The sequence below is a fragment of the Lichenostomus cassidix genome, chromosome 3, assembly GCF_008360975.1.
Source record: "Lichenostomus cassidix isolate B80296 chromosome 3, HeHo_3.0, whole genome shotgun sequence".
In the NCBI taxonomy this organism is placed as follows: Eukaryota; Metazoa; Chordata; class Aves; order Passeriformes; family Meliphagidae; genus Lichenostomus; species Lichenostomus cassidix.
Window position 1 is genome coordinate 23,192,527 of NC_139483.1, and position 20,289 is coordinate 23,212,815.

General features: G+C 37.1%; 1 protein-coding gene across 6 annotated transcripts in view; it reads left to right on the plus strand.

Annotated features, from left to right (window-relative positions):
• EML4 (EMAP like 4) overlaps positions 1 to 20,289 on the plus strand; it is a 151,711-nt gene that overhangs the window by 86,536 nt on the left and 44,886 nt on the right. For 3 of the 6 annotated variants that reach the window (XM_085054949.1, XM_085054950.1, XM_085054944.1), the window contains exons 3-7: positions 6,379 to 6,508; positions 11,838 to 12,011; positions 14,130 to 14,258; positions 17,296 to 17,321; positions 17,716 to 17,748. In XM_085054949.1, coding sequence (XP_084911075.1) covers positions 6,379 to 6,508; positions 11,838 to 12,011; positions 14,130 to 14,258; positions 17,296 to 17,321; positions 17,716 to 17,748 — 492 coding nt within the window. The remainder of the gene's footprint in view (positions 1 to 6,378; positions 6,509 to 11,837; positions 12,012 to 14,129; positions 14,259 to 17,295; positions 17,322 to 17,715; positions 17,749 to 20,289) is intronic. The other 3 variants (XM_085054946.1, XM_085054947.1, XM_085054948.1) reach the window with 3 other exon arrangements.

Here is a 20,289-nt window from a genome sequence, read left to right on the forward strand (position 1 = left end):
ACTGGAAATGTACTTGGTAGGGTTTTTATTTTCTTTTTTCTTTCCTTTGTGCAGTGGGCTTTTATAAGCCGAGCCTGTTGAGTTTTCCTCCTTTTCCTGCTCCCTTCTCTTGTATGAAATAGTCTCATCAAATTCCATCTCACTGCACTCATGTAAACAAAGTACTTCAGATGTAATTTTTACCTTATCTCAACAATGGTTTAATTTCAATAACATTAAGTCATTTTGTTTTATGTGAACAAAAATTGACTTCAGGTGTTGAAGCTTCACTGATGGAAGCATAAGGTAGATTTGCATTTTGTTTTTCTAGTCGTAACACTATTCAATAAGCAGAGTTGTTCTAATAACTGTGTACATGTTTATGTTGTCTAATCAGTAAATGTTAAAGAAACAGAAAATAGAAAAGTAAATAGGAAAATGCTGTGGTAGTGGTAGAATATAGGTTCTTATCCACAGTATTAAAAATAACCTGGCAAGCCTGTATGTGGGTCATTTTACTCATGGGAAAAGTCCTATTGAAGTTTGCAGGCTGCATGCTCACATAACAAATAATGATACTCTTGAGGTCTTAATGCATTTCCCAGGTATTGGTTTTAGTGCCATCTGTTCTTTCTGCATTTCTTCCCATTTTTTCCTATCTTCTGCTCTGACTTACAGATTTTTTTCTTTTTCTGCTGTTATGCTTACTATTCTTGCTGTTCTTCATATATTTTCATTTTCAAAGAATTTGGATCTATAGGGCATTAATGAAATAAGGGTCACTAACCAGCTAAACAAAGTTCTGGAAGGAGAAGTGAAAAACAAAGTTCATAGGGTTTTTTTTTTAAAGTTCTGTAACCTAATAATCTTGTTCATTGTAGAGGAGTATTTTTCAGTTGTGGTGATAAGTATCCTTACTCTTTTTCCATATGCTTCTTTCAGTTTTGGGTATGTTTTGTGCATCTGTGTACTTTTTTTAGAACAGTGTGGGCAAATTTTCTCAAGCAGTACTCTGCTGTTCTCTATGATGCTTCTCAAACTAATAATTGTAATGTTGGAAGAATTCAGTATTGCCAGTAACTTTTCCAGAGAAAACCCCCTTATTGTTTATAACACTTGAGTAGCTTTTTCATCACTTGTTTGCCAAAGTACATCAAATTGTTTCAAATTACCGTGGTTGAAATTTTATTTCCTCTGCTTGGAATTAGTACATTTGGCAATTGGTTGAGCACATGCCTCTGGGAAAGTATGGCAAAATAAGATAGAAGGGAGAAGGAAAAGGGCTGTGTGGTTTGAATAAGCAATTGGCCAAAGAAGTCTTCAGTTTTCTGTAGCTTGTTTTAGAATGCCTGCCCAAAGACCAGAGTCATGGCTCCCCTAACACCTGAAAAATTAGTTTTATATCCCTATGAGGATAATTTAAAGTTAGACATATATAGGTTAAGTCACTATTTATAAAAATCTTGCAGGAAATCTCAGAATAAATATTTAATTACTGTTAGCATCTAAGTTAGTTTATCTACCTACTAGGAAAGGTTCACTTGGTGCTTCAGTTGTTTATGCATTAGCTATACACTCTCAAACTGTTGCATATTAACATGCCTCTATTTAGATGGCTCTTTTCCTTTGACTATGACAAATAATGTATGTTTAATAGATGTCTGTTAAAATTTATTAAATTGGGCTTCCATTAAAAAAAAATTTAAAAAAGGTTTATTTTTTCAGCTAGTTGTAATTACTGTAAGAATAATAAAGTATGTTGAAACTTAGTTCTGTCTTAAAATTTGATTGTTAAAGAAGAAGCAGCATAACCCATCAGCAGTGAACTGAACTACTTATCCTGATTTGTTTTGTTCATTATTTGAGACCTAGGGTCTCACTCTGACCTGCCTTTTCATGTGATAGAAGAAAACACTTTTTCTACTCAAGAAGTTGCAATCAAAATTTGACTTTTTGTATATAAGTGAAGTAGCTGAATAAAGCAAAATGCTGAAGAAAATATTTCCCTACCCTTCAGAGTACAGTAATGTATTGTACACCCTTTGAAAAGAGTTTCGGTGCTCCCAGGCTATTTCTTTGCCAGCATCTTCCATGGGCTGAGGGACTTGACGTCCTTTGAAAGTTTAGAAGCAGAGCCATAACTAGAGTTAGCTGCTTTTATACAGTTCATTGTAACACCTTGAAACAAGTTTAGGATTTCTCATAATTTCTATTGGTTTTGATGTTGTTATATTAGGAAGGAAGTGCAGATAAAATCTTATGTTCTGCTACACTTAGAACTATTTCTGTTTGTTTTTCCACAGCTCACTCTGTGGGCTCTCTATGTATACTTGTTTAGTAAGACTGCTAAATTGGTTTTCTGTCCTTCCAGGCATAAATTATTTGCAGAACAACCCAGGGCATGTAGTATATTTGAAATATAGAAGTCTTTGTCACATTTTTCTGAAAGTGAAGTATTTTAAGCTTGTTGAAGGATTTGGATATTGTAAGCCCTAATGGGAAAAAAAAGAAAAAATCTACCTTTAAAAAGAACAACTTTTCTGTTTTTGTAATACGTATTTTTTTGAGCTTTTTCTTTTAAATCCACTTAAATTAAGTGTCCAGAGAAGTAATTTTAATGTAGCTGCAGCTACTTACCTTAAATTGAAATTACCTGAAAAAGAGAAACAAGGGTTTGGTTTTTCTTTGTAAAAAAGGGAGTTTACCTGTCAGAATATTAGCAAATGTAAAGATATCGGGGAAATTGTTTCATTAAACATATTTTCATTAAACACAATAAACTGCATTTTAACATAAAATATTCCAAGTTTTGGGTTTGGGAAAAAAATTGAATTACTAGTTGATTCTCTGCTCTACCATCTTGTAAGTATGTTCGGAGCGAAAAGCTATCATGTTATCACAGGACACACATTTTTAAAAACTTACCACTCTCTGTCTTAACAGCTTGGCTTCATTTTTTCCCCAGTTAGCTAATCAAGACTGATAAAGAATTGGAAATAGATTTTTTGGTTTACTGTGGTCTGTTTTTTCTAATCCTACTTATCTTTCATTCACACATTTGTGTACTTTACAGATGTTAACAAAATGTTTCTTTTGAACTAAACAGATACTATTCTATGAAAATTATCAGAACACAAAATTATCCACAAAAGACATTTTTACCACTGTGATCTCTGACAATTTGGCTTTAATCCTGGTCACCATACGTTGGCTTTCATTCTACATTCAGTTTATGTCTGGCTTTTGTTCCAAACTAGGAGATAAAGCTAAGTGCTATTCAGTCTGAAAAAATTCAGACTGTTTATGCTAGCAGGTGACATATGACATGATATTGGCAGAGATGTGCAGCCCAGTGCTGGGAGAACTCAATTGTTTTAGTGTATTGATCTGGAATTTGTTCTCCTATGCTGCTTCATTCTTTCCAGGTCTCTGAAGCAAAGTCAGTTGACTACCATGAGGGACTATCTCTGCAGTGAAGAAGTTTTCAGTGGTGCTAAATTTTGGCATCTTTTGACTGCAGGGATGGCCTGCTTAAAAGTTATTAAGAGAGATGTGTGGTTTGGACTGGTGGGTCAGCTTTCTTGAGTTCTGACCCAGGTGGGAAGATCCCCCTTGTACATCTCTGTCGGTAGCCAGGCTTCACTGCCTGGGATGTGCACAGGACTTAAACTTGCTTTTCCATTTCATGGTTTGAAATACAAATGCATTTTCTTTACATATAATTGCACATGACTGATTGAATTTTTTTCTTCCATTTTAAAGTAGGTATTCTAAAAGTCACTTTTGAATATCTAGTTATCATGCAATATATGGAAAATTTGGAAGGGGTCTTGTTTCTTAGGGATGTTTCCTAGGGGGGTGGAGTTTGGGGATTTTTGTTTGTTGGGGATTTTTTTGTTGCTTTTATTGCTTTTTTACATTTTATTGCACATTGAGTGTGGCACACTCAACAGTGACGGACTGAGATTTTTTTCTGGAGTGTAAGAAAGCCTGATATGTCTTTGACACTTGAAAAAAAGTTGTCACTGCAGTTTTTAATCTGGGCTATGTTTAATTGTTAGTCATTTTGCAAAAATAGTTTTTACTTCAACTCAAAAATCTTAATCTCAAATGTAATTTTCTATGCCACTTGTTGACATTAGGAAGTACTTTGCTCATCTACCATCAATATCCACTTTACTGGAAAACAATCCCAAAGCTGCTGTCTGGATCCCTTTCTTTTATCATATTCATCATTGCATGGAGCAGTGCTTATTCCTGTCATGAGTATACACTGATGTAGAGTTTTATTTGTAATCAGTTTTCTCCCTGGACATAAGCAGGAACTAATACTTTCCATATCTAGTAGGGGGAATTATTCTAGATGTCGTCAGTAAACAAAATAGCAGTGTGCTCCTTGCACTCTGACAGTGTGTTCCCCATCTGATTATGCTCCTGGGCTCTCTGTAGCACTGTTGCTCTTTACACATGAATTCTTTACCCACCATGCTGGGAATAACTGCTGTTATTTCTTCTGATTCACATTTCTGGAAAGCCCTGCTAGAGCTGGTTGGAGAGGAATTTATCTATTACAATGAGCAGACAGAGATGTTAAGGTCATATACAGTTCAAGAGTGAATCATAGGCCTTGATATTATATATCTCTGCAAAGATGGTGATTTACTTTGTCACTGAAACTAAAAGAATCTAATTTATAGGCTTCTGTAGTAAATGAGCTTTCTAAGCTCATGTGCTTTTGTTGTTGCATCTGAGTTACACGGGTTAAAAAAAACTCTTAAGCTTTAGAGGTTTTATACAGTATATTCACTTCTAAATAAATTCTGTATTCCAAATGTTTGTGTTGCAAATAAAACAGTCTCTAAAAAGTACCAGTTGAAATGAATCACACCAAATTGATTTATACAGAATTTAGGAAGAGCAATTATCTTTGAAGTGTTTCTGGATTGTAAGTGTGTCCTTACTTTCTTCAGGTTTCCTTCATTCTCATTTCTACCTGGGATATTCCGCATGCTCCTTTTGGCTTTCCTGATCTGAATTTCAGATGTGATCACATGCTGCTTGGTGCATTTGAAGCAGTATTTGGTTTGTGTCGGTCAGCCCATTTCTGCCTTCATCCAAATAGTTCTGAAATCTAATATTCTTGGGTATCTCTTGTATATAAAGTGCTACTTGAAAATCAGAGCTAATGTACCTCTCAACCTGCTTGAAAGAGCTGTGCTGTGCCACATGGCTGGTATTGTTAAAATGAGGAACCTGTGTAAGTTTGTCCTCTATTCGCAGAGCTGTTGATTCTTCCCAGCTGCTGTTTTACTCCTCACTTTTATCTTCGATGGGTGGCCTCATGCCTTATCTGTCTCACACTATTCAAAGCCTGCCATGAGCACAGACCTGTTATTTTTCTGTCGGTCATGTCCTCCGTGTTTGTTGCTGAAGTCAGAGTGACTGGCCGTCACAACCCTACGAGATGCAATAGCAATTTGCTGTCTGTGAAAGAGGATGTGACGCAGAGGAGCTCAAAAGTGACCACTAATTGTTGGATGCTTAATGTCATCATTATAAAAAGCCCAGGGATCTTTTTCAAGGCATGTCTTGCTTCAGAGGAGAAAAGTACAAGTCTAGCACTTGGAAGGAGGAAGGGGCAAAACTCTTCTCTGAATCAGACCTTGGAAATAAAACAGGCACACAGAAAGAGAGACAGTTAGTGGGAAAGGACGAAATGTTGGGTTAGAGTAAAATGCCTTGTATTTCACTGGCATTCTGTGGACGAGGCAGGTCTGGGAGCTAATTGCCAGGCTACTGTTCAGCTCTGAAAATAGAAGAGTCTTTGCTCCCCCTTGTCTTTCTTGCAATCCCCTCCCACATTCACTGCATAGTTTTTAACTTCTGCAATGAGTGAAGTGGGCATCTGACAGACAACAGCCTTCTTCACATATACACTCTTGATTTGTCCCTGGAGAGAGCCTGTAATGTTCCCTGGATGTGGCAGATGTTCTGCAGAGTGAGCAGTATCAGAAACTTAATAGCTATACCATAGAGCATATACTGAAATGTGTTTTAAGATGGAAGGGGCAGCTGAAATGAGACTGAAAATCATTTGGGTTTTTTTTAATCCTTAGAATCACAACCCTTAAGTAACTTAATAATTCTTTCATGACATCATGGCAGTAGAGAAACTGACCTCTATCAGAGCATACTCTTGTCTGCCTTAGTGTCCCAGGTTCTCTCTGATCTAGCTGCCTAGGTTAAGGTTTCATGAATATATGTTAATGCACATTTGTCCTGAATTCTCAGGCTGCTGCTGTGTGATACCAGGTCCAAAACTGAGAGCTTTTAGTTGTTCATGTGGACCTCTGGATACAGCTGTAAAACCTTATGTTCTTCAATATTGCTCTTTTCTAGGTCAGCCAAGCCTCCGAGAAGCTATCTCGATGTCATGTATAACTAACGGGAGTACAGGAAGCAGGAAAACAAGCCACAGTTCATCTGTTTCTGTTGCCAGAAAAGAAACTCTTTCGTCTGCTGCAAAAAGGTACCAAATTGTTACTAAAATTCAAATTTTTATGTATTAAAGAACCCCAAAACCAAACAGAGACAAAAGAGTTTGGCTTTTGTCTCTGCACAACACTCAGCAGAGCTTCCTGAAGTTTAGCAAGGCGTAGAAAAGCTTTTGAGATTTACCACATTGTTGGGTTGTGTACAGAAAAGTTCTTAAAATAGTTAAAAAAGTGAGAGTATTTCTGCAGTGTGCAATGTCCAAAATTAATTCTCACTAAGGGAATAGGATAATGTACTTCCAGTACAAAAGGAAAATTTTTCCTTCTGGTATTCATGTGCTTTTTTTTTTTTTTTTCTGTCTCCTTCCTTTCCTTAAAGAAATTAAAGTGCAAAGTGCAAAACTGACTTCATTGTCTGCAGTGTAAATAGTAGGCATTAGCAAAATAGTTATGAGACAACAGTGAATTGTGTAAGATAAAAAGTTACATTTTTGGGTAGAGAATCTAACCCAAAATATGGCTACTTGGTCTGTGTTAAGAATATCCATATCAGATCTCGAATGTGAAGAAATAACATTGCTTGAGTAATTCGTAAGTTAAATGAGCTAAGAACTGAACAATAGTGTTTTTTTCTCCATGTAATACTTTCAGCTTCATGCAGTAGACAAAGCATTCGCTGAAACTGCTTTTTTCTGTGGGTCTGTTAGACAATGATTGCATGGCTTCTTGAGCAGTAGGTTTTGTACCTATTCTTGTTTGTTGTGAAGAACAGGCTGCCAGATATAGCCACGGGGCAGAGAATACTCTAATGTGTAACTGTGGTAAGTTATGTGAACAAATTCTTGGCGTCCGTAGAGTACTCTGGTCGCTCCAGTGGCTGGTTTATCTTCTAGTGTGGATGTAAATACTGTGCTGTACAACAAGACAGGGAAATTATATACTTTAGGGAATGAAAATGCTGCATGCAAATATAAACTGTATGAGAACAAACCAGAAGACGCTTTAGTGCCCTTTGGAATTTGGAAAGCAAGGGTAGTGCCCCATTCTTTGCTTTTCTTTACTGTGTAGCATTGCAATGTTTCTTTTTATTGAATTCTTACGTTTACTTTTCAACGATAAATCAGACAGTGATCAGTGTATGTGTCTATCTGCTAGTGCGACAGGCACAGGGACAAAAGGCATTCCTGCAGGAAGGTATTTCTTAGTTAGCACTTCTCCATTAATCTTACCCATGTGGCTCTTGGCACTTTGATGAGAGCCAGTCCGGTTCCTGTGGTGTTCAGCTTGCATTTCTGCTGAATCACCTTCTTGATTCATTGGCTGCTCAACACTTGACTACTTAAGAAGAGCAGAGTGGAGTGGCTGGCATCCCTTTCATCTGAGTTAAGGTCTTTAAAAGGAGACCTGGATAGGCCAAAAGAGAAAACCTTCATATGCAGAGGGCAGCTCTCCCTGGGCCTCCGAATAACTGTCCAGGGGAGGTTTTGGTGCTCCCAGTGCAGCTGAAGACATGTGACTCCCTTCATCAAGACGTGTTTTACAAAGGTGTAGGAAAGTTCTTTTTCCAGTAGTTCATTTCACTGTCACGTCTTTATTCCTTTAATATTTTTTTTTGGTGTATGAAAGAAAACAAACTTGCCCTTTTGAAAAACTACCAGCTCAAGAAAGGTGAAAGGAAACATAAGTAATTGTCAATAGTAGTCCCATCTCCTTACAAAGGCAGGGTAACCATGTTTATTTCTAACACTTGATGTGTTGAAAAGGAGGGAGGCCAAAGGAGACTGGAATGTTCAAGCTTATCCAGGCCTTTCTTCAGGTTGAAGCTTGAGCTAGTACAGCAGGTGGACATGGTCATCAGCTGAATTAACCTTTAGGTTCTAAACAGACCCCATAGCCTGGTTATGGCTTTGCATGTTCTAAAAATATGCAGCCATACATCTAGCCAAAATAACAGAAGACCTACTTGTGTCCAAACTGTTACTGGTGTTGAATTTTAGTGTGTGAATTGCTTCTATGAACGAGCAGTTTCATTTCCTAGACTGTTTAATCTTGTTCTACTAACCTGAACATTGAGATCTGGGGGATGATCAGCTGCCTCAGTAGCTCCACAGCAGCAGGATGTCTGATTTCAACAATGGCATGCTAAAATATCAGCAATCACTAAAATCAGAGCCCAGGAATGTTCCCTGAACAGCAAGTAGATGATATGCCATTGACAGAGATGACATATGTATGTGTTGAGAAAATTCGAATGCTATTGTCTGGATTGGAAACAGACTTTGCACAAACAAACAAACAACAACCAGACAATGACTATCAGAAACCTGCTTGATCATTTTCTCTAGGACTAAACATTCTTCTGAAAACAGCATCTGATAACAATAATCTTGATGTTTCAGAGTGACCACCATCCACAGTAGATGCCAGTGTGTTGTGGTCCAAAGGATGAAACATTGTACTAAGTGAAATCAGAGAAGCTGCAAAATTAGGACAGATAGTAATACCTCTCAACTATTCACTGCAGACTGAAGAAATGCCTCATCAAACTGGGTTTTGGAAAGAATTTTTGGATGCATTAAATGCCTGCTTCCCGGAACAACTAGTCTGTAGAAACCCACAGAAAGGATGCTGGTTTTGATTTGGTTTCAGCAGTTACACAAGACCTACTAGAAGAGGTATTGGTGGGAGAGCCACTCTGTACTACCCAGTCATAATACAATTAAGCTGAAGATTTTAGCAGAGGTGAGCACACCAAATAAATTCAGAACGAAGATATTCAGTACTCAGACTGCCATATAGCTACATGATTTCCTTCCAAATTAAAATGGCAGACAAAAAAACAAGCCCACTTAAAACGTGGTGATAGATAAAAGCACTTTGTTGGAATCCACGATATACCTTGTGCTGCAACCCAGACTGAAACTGGAGTGGTCCAGATATTTTCGTGGCCAAACAAACAGGTTAAGAAAGTGAAATGGATAATCTGCAGCTGACAAGCTCATTGAAGAGATTCCCACACCGAACTTGTAGTTTCTAGGAGATCGATCAGATGTGCTAAAAGAGTTTGGGTAGGAACACAGAAAATGTGAGACTGAATTGATAAATTAGATTACATGCTGCTATCAGCAGGTGGCATTCAGCTGAGCCTGCTGGTTGAGTGCAGAGGTGACTTGCAGTGTCGCTGATGTGTCATTGTAAACAGGACATTAGAAAAAGTAGTGAAAGGGCTTGCGGATAATGACCTCACTGGAGAACTCTAATGCTACCATCAGAGGCAGATGACCCAAGTGAGCCATTGTTCTGGCCAACTACAACCATTCTTTGTAGCTTTGCAAGGTGGCCTTGAGGAAGTCATTATGTTGTTCTCTTCCTAATTTTCTTATCTCTTTTGCCATTATTAGACCGGATTTGAAGTCCCCAGCTAGAGGGAAGAGGAAAATTTGAAACATGTCTTGTGAAATGTGGTTTTGTTCTAAAACTGTAACAACAAAAATCCTGACCTAATGGATTGTCTTTGTTGTGAGAAATCCTGCGTTTATGGGATAGTGAATGCAGAGGTCTGAGTGTACCTGTCATAGTTGGAATAGAGAGACTTGTCTTCTACAGTGAAAAGACATTCCAAAAGTTTATTGCACGATACTGCACTTCTTGCAACAGCCTGCAAAAAGATTAAGTGTAGTATGCTTTGCATCCAGCAGTGCAAGCTACGTCTTGTGAATAAAAAATAATAATAGATTTCTATGCTACCAATTAATTAAGGACTTCTGGCTATAAATTATTAATCAAAATCCCACAGTTCTCTGTGATCACATATATGCCCTCAAGAAATGTGAAAGCTCTTTGTTTTGTTTTCATCTGGTTTTCTTGAAAAGGAAATGTCACTCTGATGAATTATATTGACATTTTAAACTACTAAGTATGTTTTTCAGTAGAAATCCTGAGTGATCCTTACAAATGTGTCTGGGTTTTATGCTCATGTTTTGACCTGTTTCTCAATGCTTTTCTTCTCTGAAAGCAGTTGGAAAAGCTGAACTCATGTAAGTGTTGGGGGCTTTGTCTCAGTGGTAGATGATATAACTGAAATAATAAAAGAAGCAAAAACAGGTCCTTAAGAATGATATGTTAAAATTGGGGGTCTGTTTTTATTAATTTATTTTGAATGTTGATTTACTGTTTTCTTTGTGTTTTGGGAAAAAGTAAATGGAAATACAAATAATTAAGGTCATGCTAGAATTTGAGGCAGGGGGAAATTGGTGCAAGGGAACAGAAATCTGGATTCTCCTGTTCAGAAAGATACTCTTTTCTGTTTCACTTTGCAGGTTACTTTGCTCCTAAGAGAAAAATATTTCTATTAAATTTTTAGCTGGTGTTTATATCTTGCTTTATTTGTTCACTGAGTAATCTATCTTGGAAGATTTTTTTTTTACCTTAAAAAAGGAAAAGGCCATGTATTCAAACGTACTTGTCTCTTTCAGGTCCTGCTAGTGTTTTGATGATTCAGTATATTGCAAAGTATGTAACTTCATAGAATAGCCTTATAATTAATCTTTCTGTTTACATAACAAACCTTTGGCTTGGTTCTTAATAGACGTAAAGTTGCTCAGGGCATGTATTTAAATTTGTTTCAAATATTAACCTAATAAATACAGCACTACGAAAATTAAGGTGTGTTCTTAGCTGTCATTAAAGAAGTGGTGAGACAATCTAATGTTACTCAACTATAGATCAAAACAGCCATGAGTTTTGAGGGATTATTTCCTTGGAACTCTGTTGCAGCCAGGGAGAGCCCAGGGACAAGCACCAGCATTCCAGGGTTTTGGTGGCAGCTCAAAGATAAGTGGTAGCATTTATGTCCACAAATACAGTTTCGTGGTGGGCTTACACTAATGGGAAACAGCACAAATCACAGTCCTGCCTTTCACTTGCACTGAGCCTTGGCTGGCAGCACAAGAAGGTGGTCAGTGAGCTCTGAACCAGAGGATGGTTTCTTCCTGAGGGACAGCAGACTTATGGAGCATCACTTTGAGTCAGCTTTGAATGTTGTAGGAGAACTTGTGAGAGAAGGACATAGTAAAATCAAAGTTATGTTCATTTTAAAATGAGAGTAAATGTAGTACAACTAAAATATGTAAATAATCTTCTATGCCTCCCTCCCTGTTTTTTATTTTTGGAGCTAGTGGATAAAACTTATTTCAGCAAAATGCTAACATGAAGAGATTGGGTAAATAATCAGTGTTCTTTCAGTGATTGTTTATAGTAAGTTGTTAGATACTTCTCCCATCTTTTCACAGAGGACATTTTCTCCCACCTTGCTAATTTGCTTGTTCTCTTTTTTCCCTCCTTATGTTACACTTTATTTTACAGCGGTACAGAAAAAAAGAAGGAAAAACCTCCAGGACAAAAAGAAAAAAAAGAGGACTCTCATTCTAATGATCAAAGTGCACAAACTCAAGCATCACCTTCTCCCCAGCCCTCCTCACAGACTCTCCAAACACACAGGCAAACTCCAGAAAGCAAGAGTTCTGCTCCAGCTAAAAGGTTTTCACAGTACCACAGTACAGATCTAGAAAATGATTGTAATGATACTGAGTTCATATTTGACAACAAGTCATGTGAAATAGTTCTAATCTCATGATCAAGTTTAGGTTTGATACTTTTTCTGCTAAAGAAGATGCATTCAATATGCATTGCAGCAGGACAAATATGTAAAAATGCATGTTTTCCTGAGTATATTTTTAAGATTATGAATTTTTTTTGTTCTCAGGTTAAAATCCTAATACAGTAGATTACTTCTAATCAGCCATGATTTTAAAATATCTAATGACTCTGACTTGATCCTTCTCAAATACACTTCATAGATTTTGTCTGGCATAGCTGAATTATGGAGTGTATTTTCCACATGGCCATTTATTACATCTCATAGCAGTATTTTTTAAATACTAGTATCATTGCAACCCTTGGTTCAGAAATTTTTTCTCTCAAATTATTCTATCAAGTGACTGCAGGGGTTTTTTTTTGTTGGTTTTTTTAATATCATGTCTCTTCCCTTTTAAATTCCTGCTAGGTTGCAGGATGGCTCACTTTGATTCCTTACATGAGTGAAGTTCTAGTTTTACACCCAGATCATAGGACTGCTTGACTTGAGTAAATACAGAAGTTTATCTAGTATTGCCTGTTAAGTTCCCACTCATTTTTGCGGGAACTAGACACAGGAAGGAAAAAAAAATGTTTTAGGAATATTAGATGTCTTTTTGAAGTCAAGAAAATGGATTTTAAGATTTGGGTGATAACTTCTGAGTTTCAAAACTATACAGGTCACTTGGCATGGTTTTGTTTTTTGGGTTTTTTTTAATTTTTATTCATTGTCACCTCACTGTTTTGGAAGGTGTAAAATTTTTTTTTTTTTTTTTTACTCTTTGACATTTAGAGACTGAAACGAAATGGAAATGAAATTTATTATTCTGAAATTTACTGTAGTTCACAAGATTGTTGTCTTGCATTGCTTGAATTCACAGCTCTAATAAATATTTAAACTCCCACTTGACTGATGCATGTTATAACACTCCATAAAGGCTCTGTCTCCATGTCTTGCACAAACCTGTAAGTTGTCTGAAGCTGAACTTGCGGCCTGTTGTTCTCTTGCCTGGTATCTCACTGTAAAGATGTCTGAAGTCTTGCTTACTAATCTTTTGCAGTGTGGGGAAACGATAAATGCCTTTTTTAGTCTCATACGGGTTTAACTTGATTTGATTAACTTGTTTGTCGCAGGACCTTTGAGCCTCTTGAGGTGCTGTGGAAGGAGCTTGCCATTTCTAAGGTTGCATTTCAGGACTTAACTCCTGCAAAAAGCATTTCTGACGGGATGAAGTGTGATACTATTAGCAGGACATGTGCAAATTCTAAATCAGCTGGTTGAAGGATAATTTGGGCTGGATGACTTTTTGAACATGTATTCCATGATTAAGGCATATGTGAAATTATTGAACTAGTGGCTGGAAAATTTGCAAGTTCCCATTAGTGTAAATTGGCTGTAATAAGATTGCTGAAAAATTACATCAGAATTCATGGATTTAATTGTCTGTAGTATCAGGCCAAACCTAGCTTGTCTTACTCATGCAAGAGGTTTGCAGACATTTATCTAAAAAGATTAAAGCCATTAATGTGATTTAGTATGTGCTAACTGCAAAGCTTCCATATGAAACTGTAATCTGATAGAACTGTTCTGCCTCAGAAATCAATGTGCTAAAGCTGGTGAACAGTTAATCAGGGGGAAAAAAATTACATTGTTATCTACTTAATTGATTTTTTAAATACAGTTTATTCTTTAAGGCTTATATACTTAGCCTCATTTTTTCCGCTATGGTAATTTGTTAGCAATGTAGTAATGAAGTATATTTTTTTTATTCAAGTCTTTATGTAAGAACATTTGGAAATGGAAAAGAATAGAAAAAACATGGCAATTGTCTTGCTCAATTGTTTTCATTCATCCAGTTAGAACTTTTTGACTAATCTTTTTTCCCTGTTTCATGCTGCAGCTTGAAGGAAGATCTAGCTCTGCTTTTGTCTCCTGCTGCTTGATCTGTCCGTTGCATACGAGTTCCAGTTATTGTTACATTATTATCTTGTAATTGTAAAATATGTTTTTGTTTCTTCTAGCATAAAGAAATCCTTGACTGTGGAAAAACCTCACAGTGCTTGGGAGAGTTCAGATGACAGTCGTAACAAGCTGATGAGAGTAGCATCAACATCTAAATTAATATCAAAAGTGGCAAAGAATGCAGACAAGTATGTATTGATTTGGTACATAAAATCAAGTGAGCTTTAGAGTCAAAATACTATTAAATCACACAATTCTAGTGAACTTACCGGTAGATATGCTAGGACCTTTTGCATCTTTGTTTTTAGTGTGAGTATTTATATAACCAGTTTGGTGCTCCAGGTGCCCATGGAATTTTAAGATTATTATAAAATAATTCTTGTGTAAATACATTTTAATTGCCTGTTTGGATTAGCAGAATTATGACATTTATGGCCTAATGCCAGTGATGTGAAACTTCCAACTGTTTTTTTCCCCTAATTAAAGATGATTTGAAAATGCAAACATATTTCTTGCAGTCAGTTTTTGGATTTCACATGGTATATATTTCCAAAGTAGACTGTGATAGTAGGAATATACTTTTATGATTTCAGATAGGTCTCTCAATTTAACTGTTTAGCAGGTTCCTGATTGCAGATTCTAGACAGTAGGCAGGGATCTTCTTTTCAGTGTCACCTTCAGCAGGTGATATGCTGTAGCCAACCATTCCTCTCATCCTTCCTCAGCAGCAGGTTTTCTTGGTTTGTAGTCACCAGGGAAAGCCTCTGGAGATGAATAGCACAGAGTAGTTACTCCTGTTCTGTCAGCACAGTGGCAAGAGTTTGCTTTTTGCTGTAACTCCACGTTGTTGACCCCTATTGTGACCCACTCTTGTCCTCAGTACTCTCTGCCAGTTGGGCTTCCCACTTTGTATTCACACACTTCGTTTCTCTTTTTGACTTTGTTGAAATTTTGCTGAAGTTGTACTGTTGATTTTTTGACTGACCCCTTTCCTATTTGTCAATATCCCTCCAATGTGCTGGCAGCTCCTTCCAGCTTGGCGTTGTCTGCAGATTCAAAGATCTGCTCATTAATCTGCATTCAAATAGCCCTTAACTGGTCCAAGGCAGAGCTACCTGAAAATGCCTCCCATTCCAACAAGTAAAGCACTTTAGACCTTTCAGAGTAATTGCCAGTATTTTTATGATTATGTCCATAGTGCTCTCCTTAGCTTGCACATAAGACTGTCAAATACATAGTCAAGAGTGGTGCAAGTGCATTCCTTCTTCCCTAGGACTGGGGAGAACAAAAACAAACTAATCTTGGGTGTGGATATCTGCACATTTACTAAAAGCTTTATGCTTAGCCTGAAGAGTTCTGCAGAGCAGTGGAGTGCTGTGTGTGAGGGAATTATGCATTACATATTTTGCAAGTATTTCCTTTCCTTTTATAATTGGTTTTCACTGTTGGAATTTAAAAGCCCTTTGGCAATTTAGATTATAGCAGGGTACTGCTGGATAATATTTTGGAATGACAAAACCCTCTGCCTTGATATTTTTGCTGGGGTTATTGCTATGCTGCTAAAATACCTTTCACAGTGTGTTATATATTTCAAATTCGATAAAAATAAAAAATAAATTTTACTTGGATTGACACTTTATATATTGGTTCAGACATGGCCAAAATAGAAGTATTTTATTTCATTTTTCTATGATTCTGCTTATTTCTGAGACCTTAAGTGTTGCCCTTTTGCAGTCTCTAATGTAGAAAAAAAGGTTTCTAACAAAAGTGTGGACAAGAAAAGCTTATTTTTAATTATTTTTAGAGAAAGTTGTCTGTTCATGGCTTGAAGCTGTTTTGTCTTTATATTTGGCAAAAACAAAGCTTCAAACATGAATTGTAGACCATCACCTGATTGAAGACTGGGTGTTATATTGTGTACCTTGTTCTCATGCTCGGATTTATAACAAAGGCACTATTTGTTTACAAGGACACACATTAATACTCATTTCTTACTCACATTCTGTGTGCCACATTTCCATAAGAACTTGTTGGTATTGTGCAAAGGCATATTGTTATATTGCATTTATTGTTCCTAATTAAGAAACATTGGCTTCGTCCACTTGAAGCTACAGGAGTCTTGTGCAAGGGAGTAGAATTCAGCCCCTAATGTGGGCCCCAGGACAGAAATGTTTTACATATGCTTTGCACTATCAGCCCAGGATATGAACTTTGTTTATGCAGCTCAGCCTTTAAGTCAGCACTGAGCTGTAAATCAGTCTGATAAAGCTGTAAGAAGGAAGAGGGTTCCCACGGCAGCCCCATCATTCAGTGTTTGTCAGGCAAGACTGGGAATCCACTTTAAATTTTTCATTTGGCACTGTGGTAAAGGGTGATTCCACCATTAGCCAGAGATGACTTTCCTCATGCATATGCTTGACCCTTTGTCACGGTTACAAAAATCTGACCTCCATCTGGCTAAAAATACTGGATGCCACTCATACCTTTCTGCTGAATTTCAAATGAAGTCAAGAGGGTATTTTATGCAATACATTCTCCTATCAAGGCGTGTTATTCGATTAAGAAGTAGGTCTGATGCTGGAAATTAGTATTTCTTCGCTCCTTACAACAAAATATTACTGAGGTTTTTCGTGAGTAACTCATTTCTGGCTCTGGTAAGGAGAGATGTCTCAACTACACTCTGTTGAAGACTTTGTGTTGCACATCCAGAAATGCTGCAGGGATCTGGTTTAAATGAAACTGCAACTTGCTTACATTTAATCCATGTGTCCAATAGAATTAATTCCTAGAAAAATTTGTGGTGTTGTATGCTGACAGCTTATTTTGACAGGTGTTAAATGCTTTGCATGCAGGCCTGAGGATGTTTGGCAGCTTCAAACATTTGGTTATTACAAGTTTTCAATCTCAAAATGGAATTTTCCGTGCACAAGGAACATGCCCTACATAATTTATTTTTAAATGCTTTTTGTATTTTGTAATTATCAGAGTAGTCTTAGAAGCCTTTGCCATAGGGCCAAAGACTTTAAGTTACTTGAAAGATACTGTGAACTGCATAGAATGAGTAAAAATGCACTACAGATTAGCTCTTGAGCATCCTATGCTACAGTTAACTGTACACAGAATCTGATGAGATTGCCAAATGCAATAATGGGTGAAAACTAGATGGTATTGCCTTGATAAGCATTTTTCATATTATTAATGATAATATTTTTAATTTTTCCCCAGGCACAAAGATGTCATTGTCAGCCAAGGTAAATAAAAACATTTATTTTTAAATACTGGATGAAGTTGAAAATATTTGCTTTTGACTGAGTAGTATTTCCTGTAAATGAATGCATTGGGACATATGCTTATGAAACAGGGGTTTAGAGATAAAATAGTATTAATCAGCTCCAAGAATTCATTTGGCAAAAAGTTACTCCAGACATGGATCTCTAGTAAGTAGAGAAATTTTTGGTAGGTGGGTGGTGGGAGGATTTGAAACAAACCCCTTTTTAAAATTATTTTCTCTATGTGTATGTGCATAGAGAGAGATTATGACAAAAATCTGTAAAGTTTTGACCTATGTGCCAGTCTTCATCCAAGCAGGTACAAGTGAGACTTTAGAAATAGTTTTAAGATATTTTATTTCTGTCCCATAACCAGCAAAAATGTCAACTCGTGAAAAAAACAGCCAAGGTAAGAATTGAGCTATGCCCTTTGGTCGCTTTCTTCTAATTTAGCACTCACGAATCTTTTATTTGGCTTTTCACCATCAAAGAGCATCAGTGCATATTCTCTTAATATTTCAACTCTCTTCTTACGAGAATTTATATTCATATGCACGTTGAATTTATATGGGGATTATTTGGGGATAGTTAAAATAAATATGACAGACATAATTTCCTCAGAGAGGAATATGTGTTCAAATAGAAGCCTTGCATTGTTGCCTAAGATATCAGAGTATTAAGAACTGCCAACTAAAAGATTTGTTTTACCTCAGCTTTCTGTCTTGCCAATATTACAACATATAAATGCTGATTAAATAAGAACAGAGACTGAAGGTTTTAATATAGTCTCCTGAAATGAAAAATGAGTCTCTTCTGAAGTGTATTTCTTTGCACCAATGAATCTTGCATTCTGTGGCTACTTGCTGCTGCTGGCTTGTTCCTCAGGAAAAGAAGCAACCTCTCTGAACATGGTGGGATGTGACAACAAAAGAAGTCCACCTCTGATGTTGCAAAACTACTCTGCTTTGATGTCCTGCAAACTGTCCTGAAGCATGCAATTTCAAAACTAAAGCATGTAACCCAAGTGCATGCCGTACACAACAGATCTATGTACGGAGATTTTGTCTCATGCTTTTCTGCTGCTAAATAACAAATCTGTAGTCTTCATATTCTGTGCTGTCAGCAAGTTTACATTATTCACAGTTTGATTGCTTTTGGTCCCTTCAAAAAAGAATAAAACACTGATTTTTTGAAAGTTAATATACGAACTGTTGGAATGAAAATGAAGTCAACTTGAATCCGTTTGCTTTATCTTTTTCTAGTTCACAAGGAAATTACAGGTATAAAAATACTCTGGCTTGATGCTCATCAAAAGCATCTTTCAGAGACAAGATGTGTGAAAGAGAATGAATAAGTATGAAGAGCAAAGTAGAAATGTTTCATTATGCCATGGTGTTTATCATCACCTGTGGAATAGTACATATGTGCAGCAATGGTTACTGTAAAAAGAAAAGTAATCAGTAGTGGCCAGACCAGATGCAATTTAGCTTTGCAAGTTTTTGAATAAAGCTGTTATATTAAAAATACCTTTCTACTAAAGACAGCTTTTCACAAAGCCAAGTTGCATATAGCTAAAATGCCTTCAGTACTAATTATTTCCTTACAACGTGCTTCTACAACTCGATTGTGTGCTGCCAAGAATGGACCATCCTGAAGTTCTCTCATTTTGATAGCTGTAACTTCAGAGGCTTCGATGTGTTCCCTGCTGTCTACTGTGTTACTGTGCAGAGGATGGGCACCTTCCAAGTGTGTCATGCCATAGCCTGTTCTGAGCCTAACTGGAATGAAAGGCAGACATGAGGCAGATAACAGGGCCCCACATATGTGGGAGGTGGAGGAAAAGTCTTGTCCTAGAAAATGCATTTGCTCCATTTTAAACACACGGTGCAGTAAAACGGAATTCTGCCTCTAACATGGATGCAGTTGCAGTTAGGGGATTCAAAGTTTTTTTGCAGTTTGGTTTTTTTTTTGTTTTTTTTTTTTTTTTTTTAATATGGACCATTAAATGTGTTTTTGGACAGGTTTTAGAGTAAGTCTGTGTGTGTGAGACTGGGTTAGCTTTAGTGTTGTGTTTTCGGCCATGGAAAAAAGCATGTGTAAGTTACTGTTGTTGCAGCAGGTTCACCCATCCTTTCCAGTATACGCTTAGCAATGCTTGGTCACTTCTCTGTCAGGGCAGGTGACCTTAGCCTGTTTTGTACTTGATGGTTGCCACACAAGTAAACCAAGTTCAGTTGGCACCTTGACCCAGCTGGTCAGGAAGCTGAAGAGTTGCACAGACAGTTAGCATAAGGCTTCTGAGGTAAATCCTGTGGACTTGGACAGTGTGGGGTGAAGTGTTCCCCTTGCTCATGTTGTTTGTACAGAACCTTCCTGTTCTGGAATGCAAAGGCAGGAAAAGTTACAGCTGCTTTAACACTCCTTTGTGGCTTGCCAGCCTTTGCCTCTAGGGGCAAACAGTCTCTAGCACGGTGTTAATTAAGTTACAGCAGCTCCCCTGAGCTGCTCATTTCACTGAGCTGTGTGTAAAACATTCTGAATGCCCCCAGCACTCACCTCCCATAAGGATTGCATCCATGTGCTTCCTAGACCTAGAAATTCTGTGAAAGAGGCTCTTGGGAAGACTGCTGATGTGCAAACTGTCAAGCTTCAAAGAAAATCTATGTTAAAAATACGTCAGTGTCTTTATACACACATAAAATAAGTTTGGAACCAGTGTGAAATTGCAAATTTTCATAGCAGAAGGTGTTTGCATGGGATAATGAGATGGAAGATGACAATTTTTTGTTGCTTTGAACATCCTGGAATCACTTTGTTTCCTTTTTTTGATTCAGCTATTAAAGAAACAGCTTTGAAAATGCTGGTATAGTATATTACCGCAAAATATAGATGAATACATTTTTGTATCCTTAGTTCTTGGAATCTAATTTTTCTAGCCACAGAAGTTACT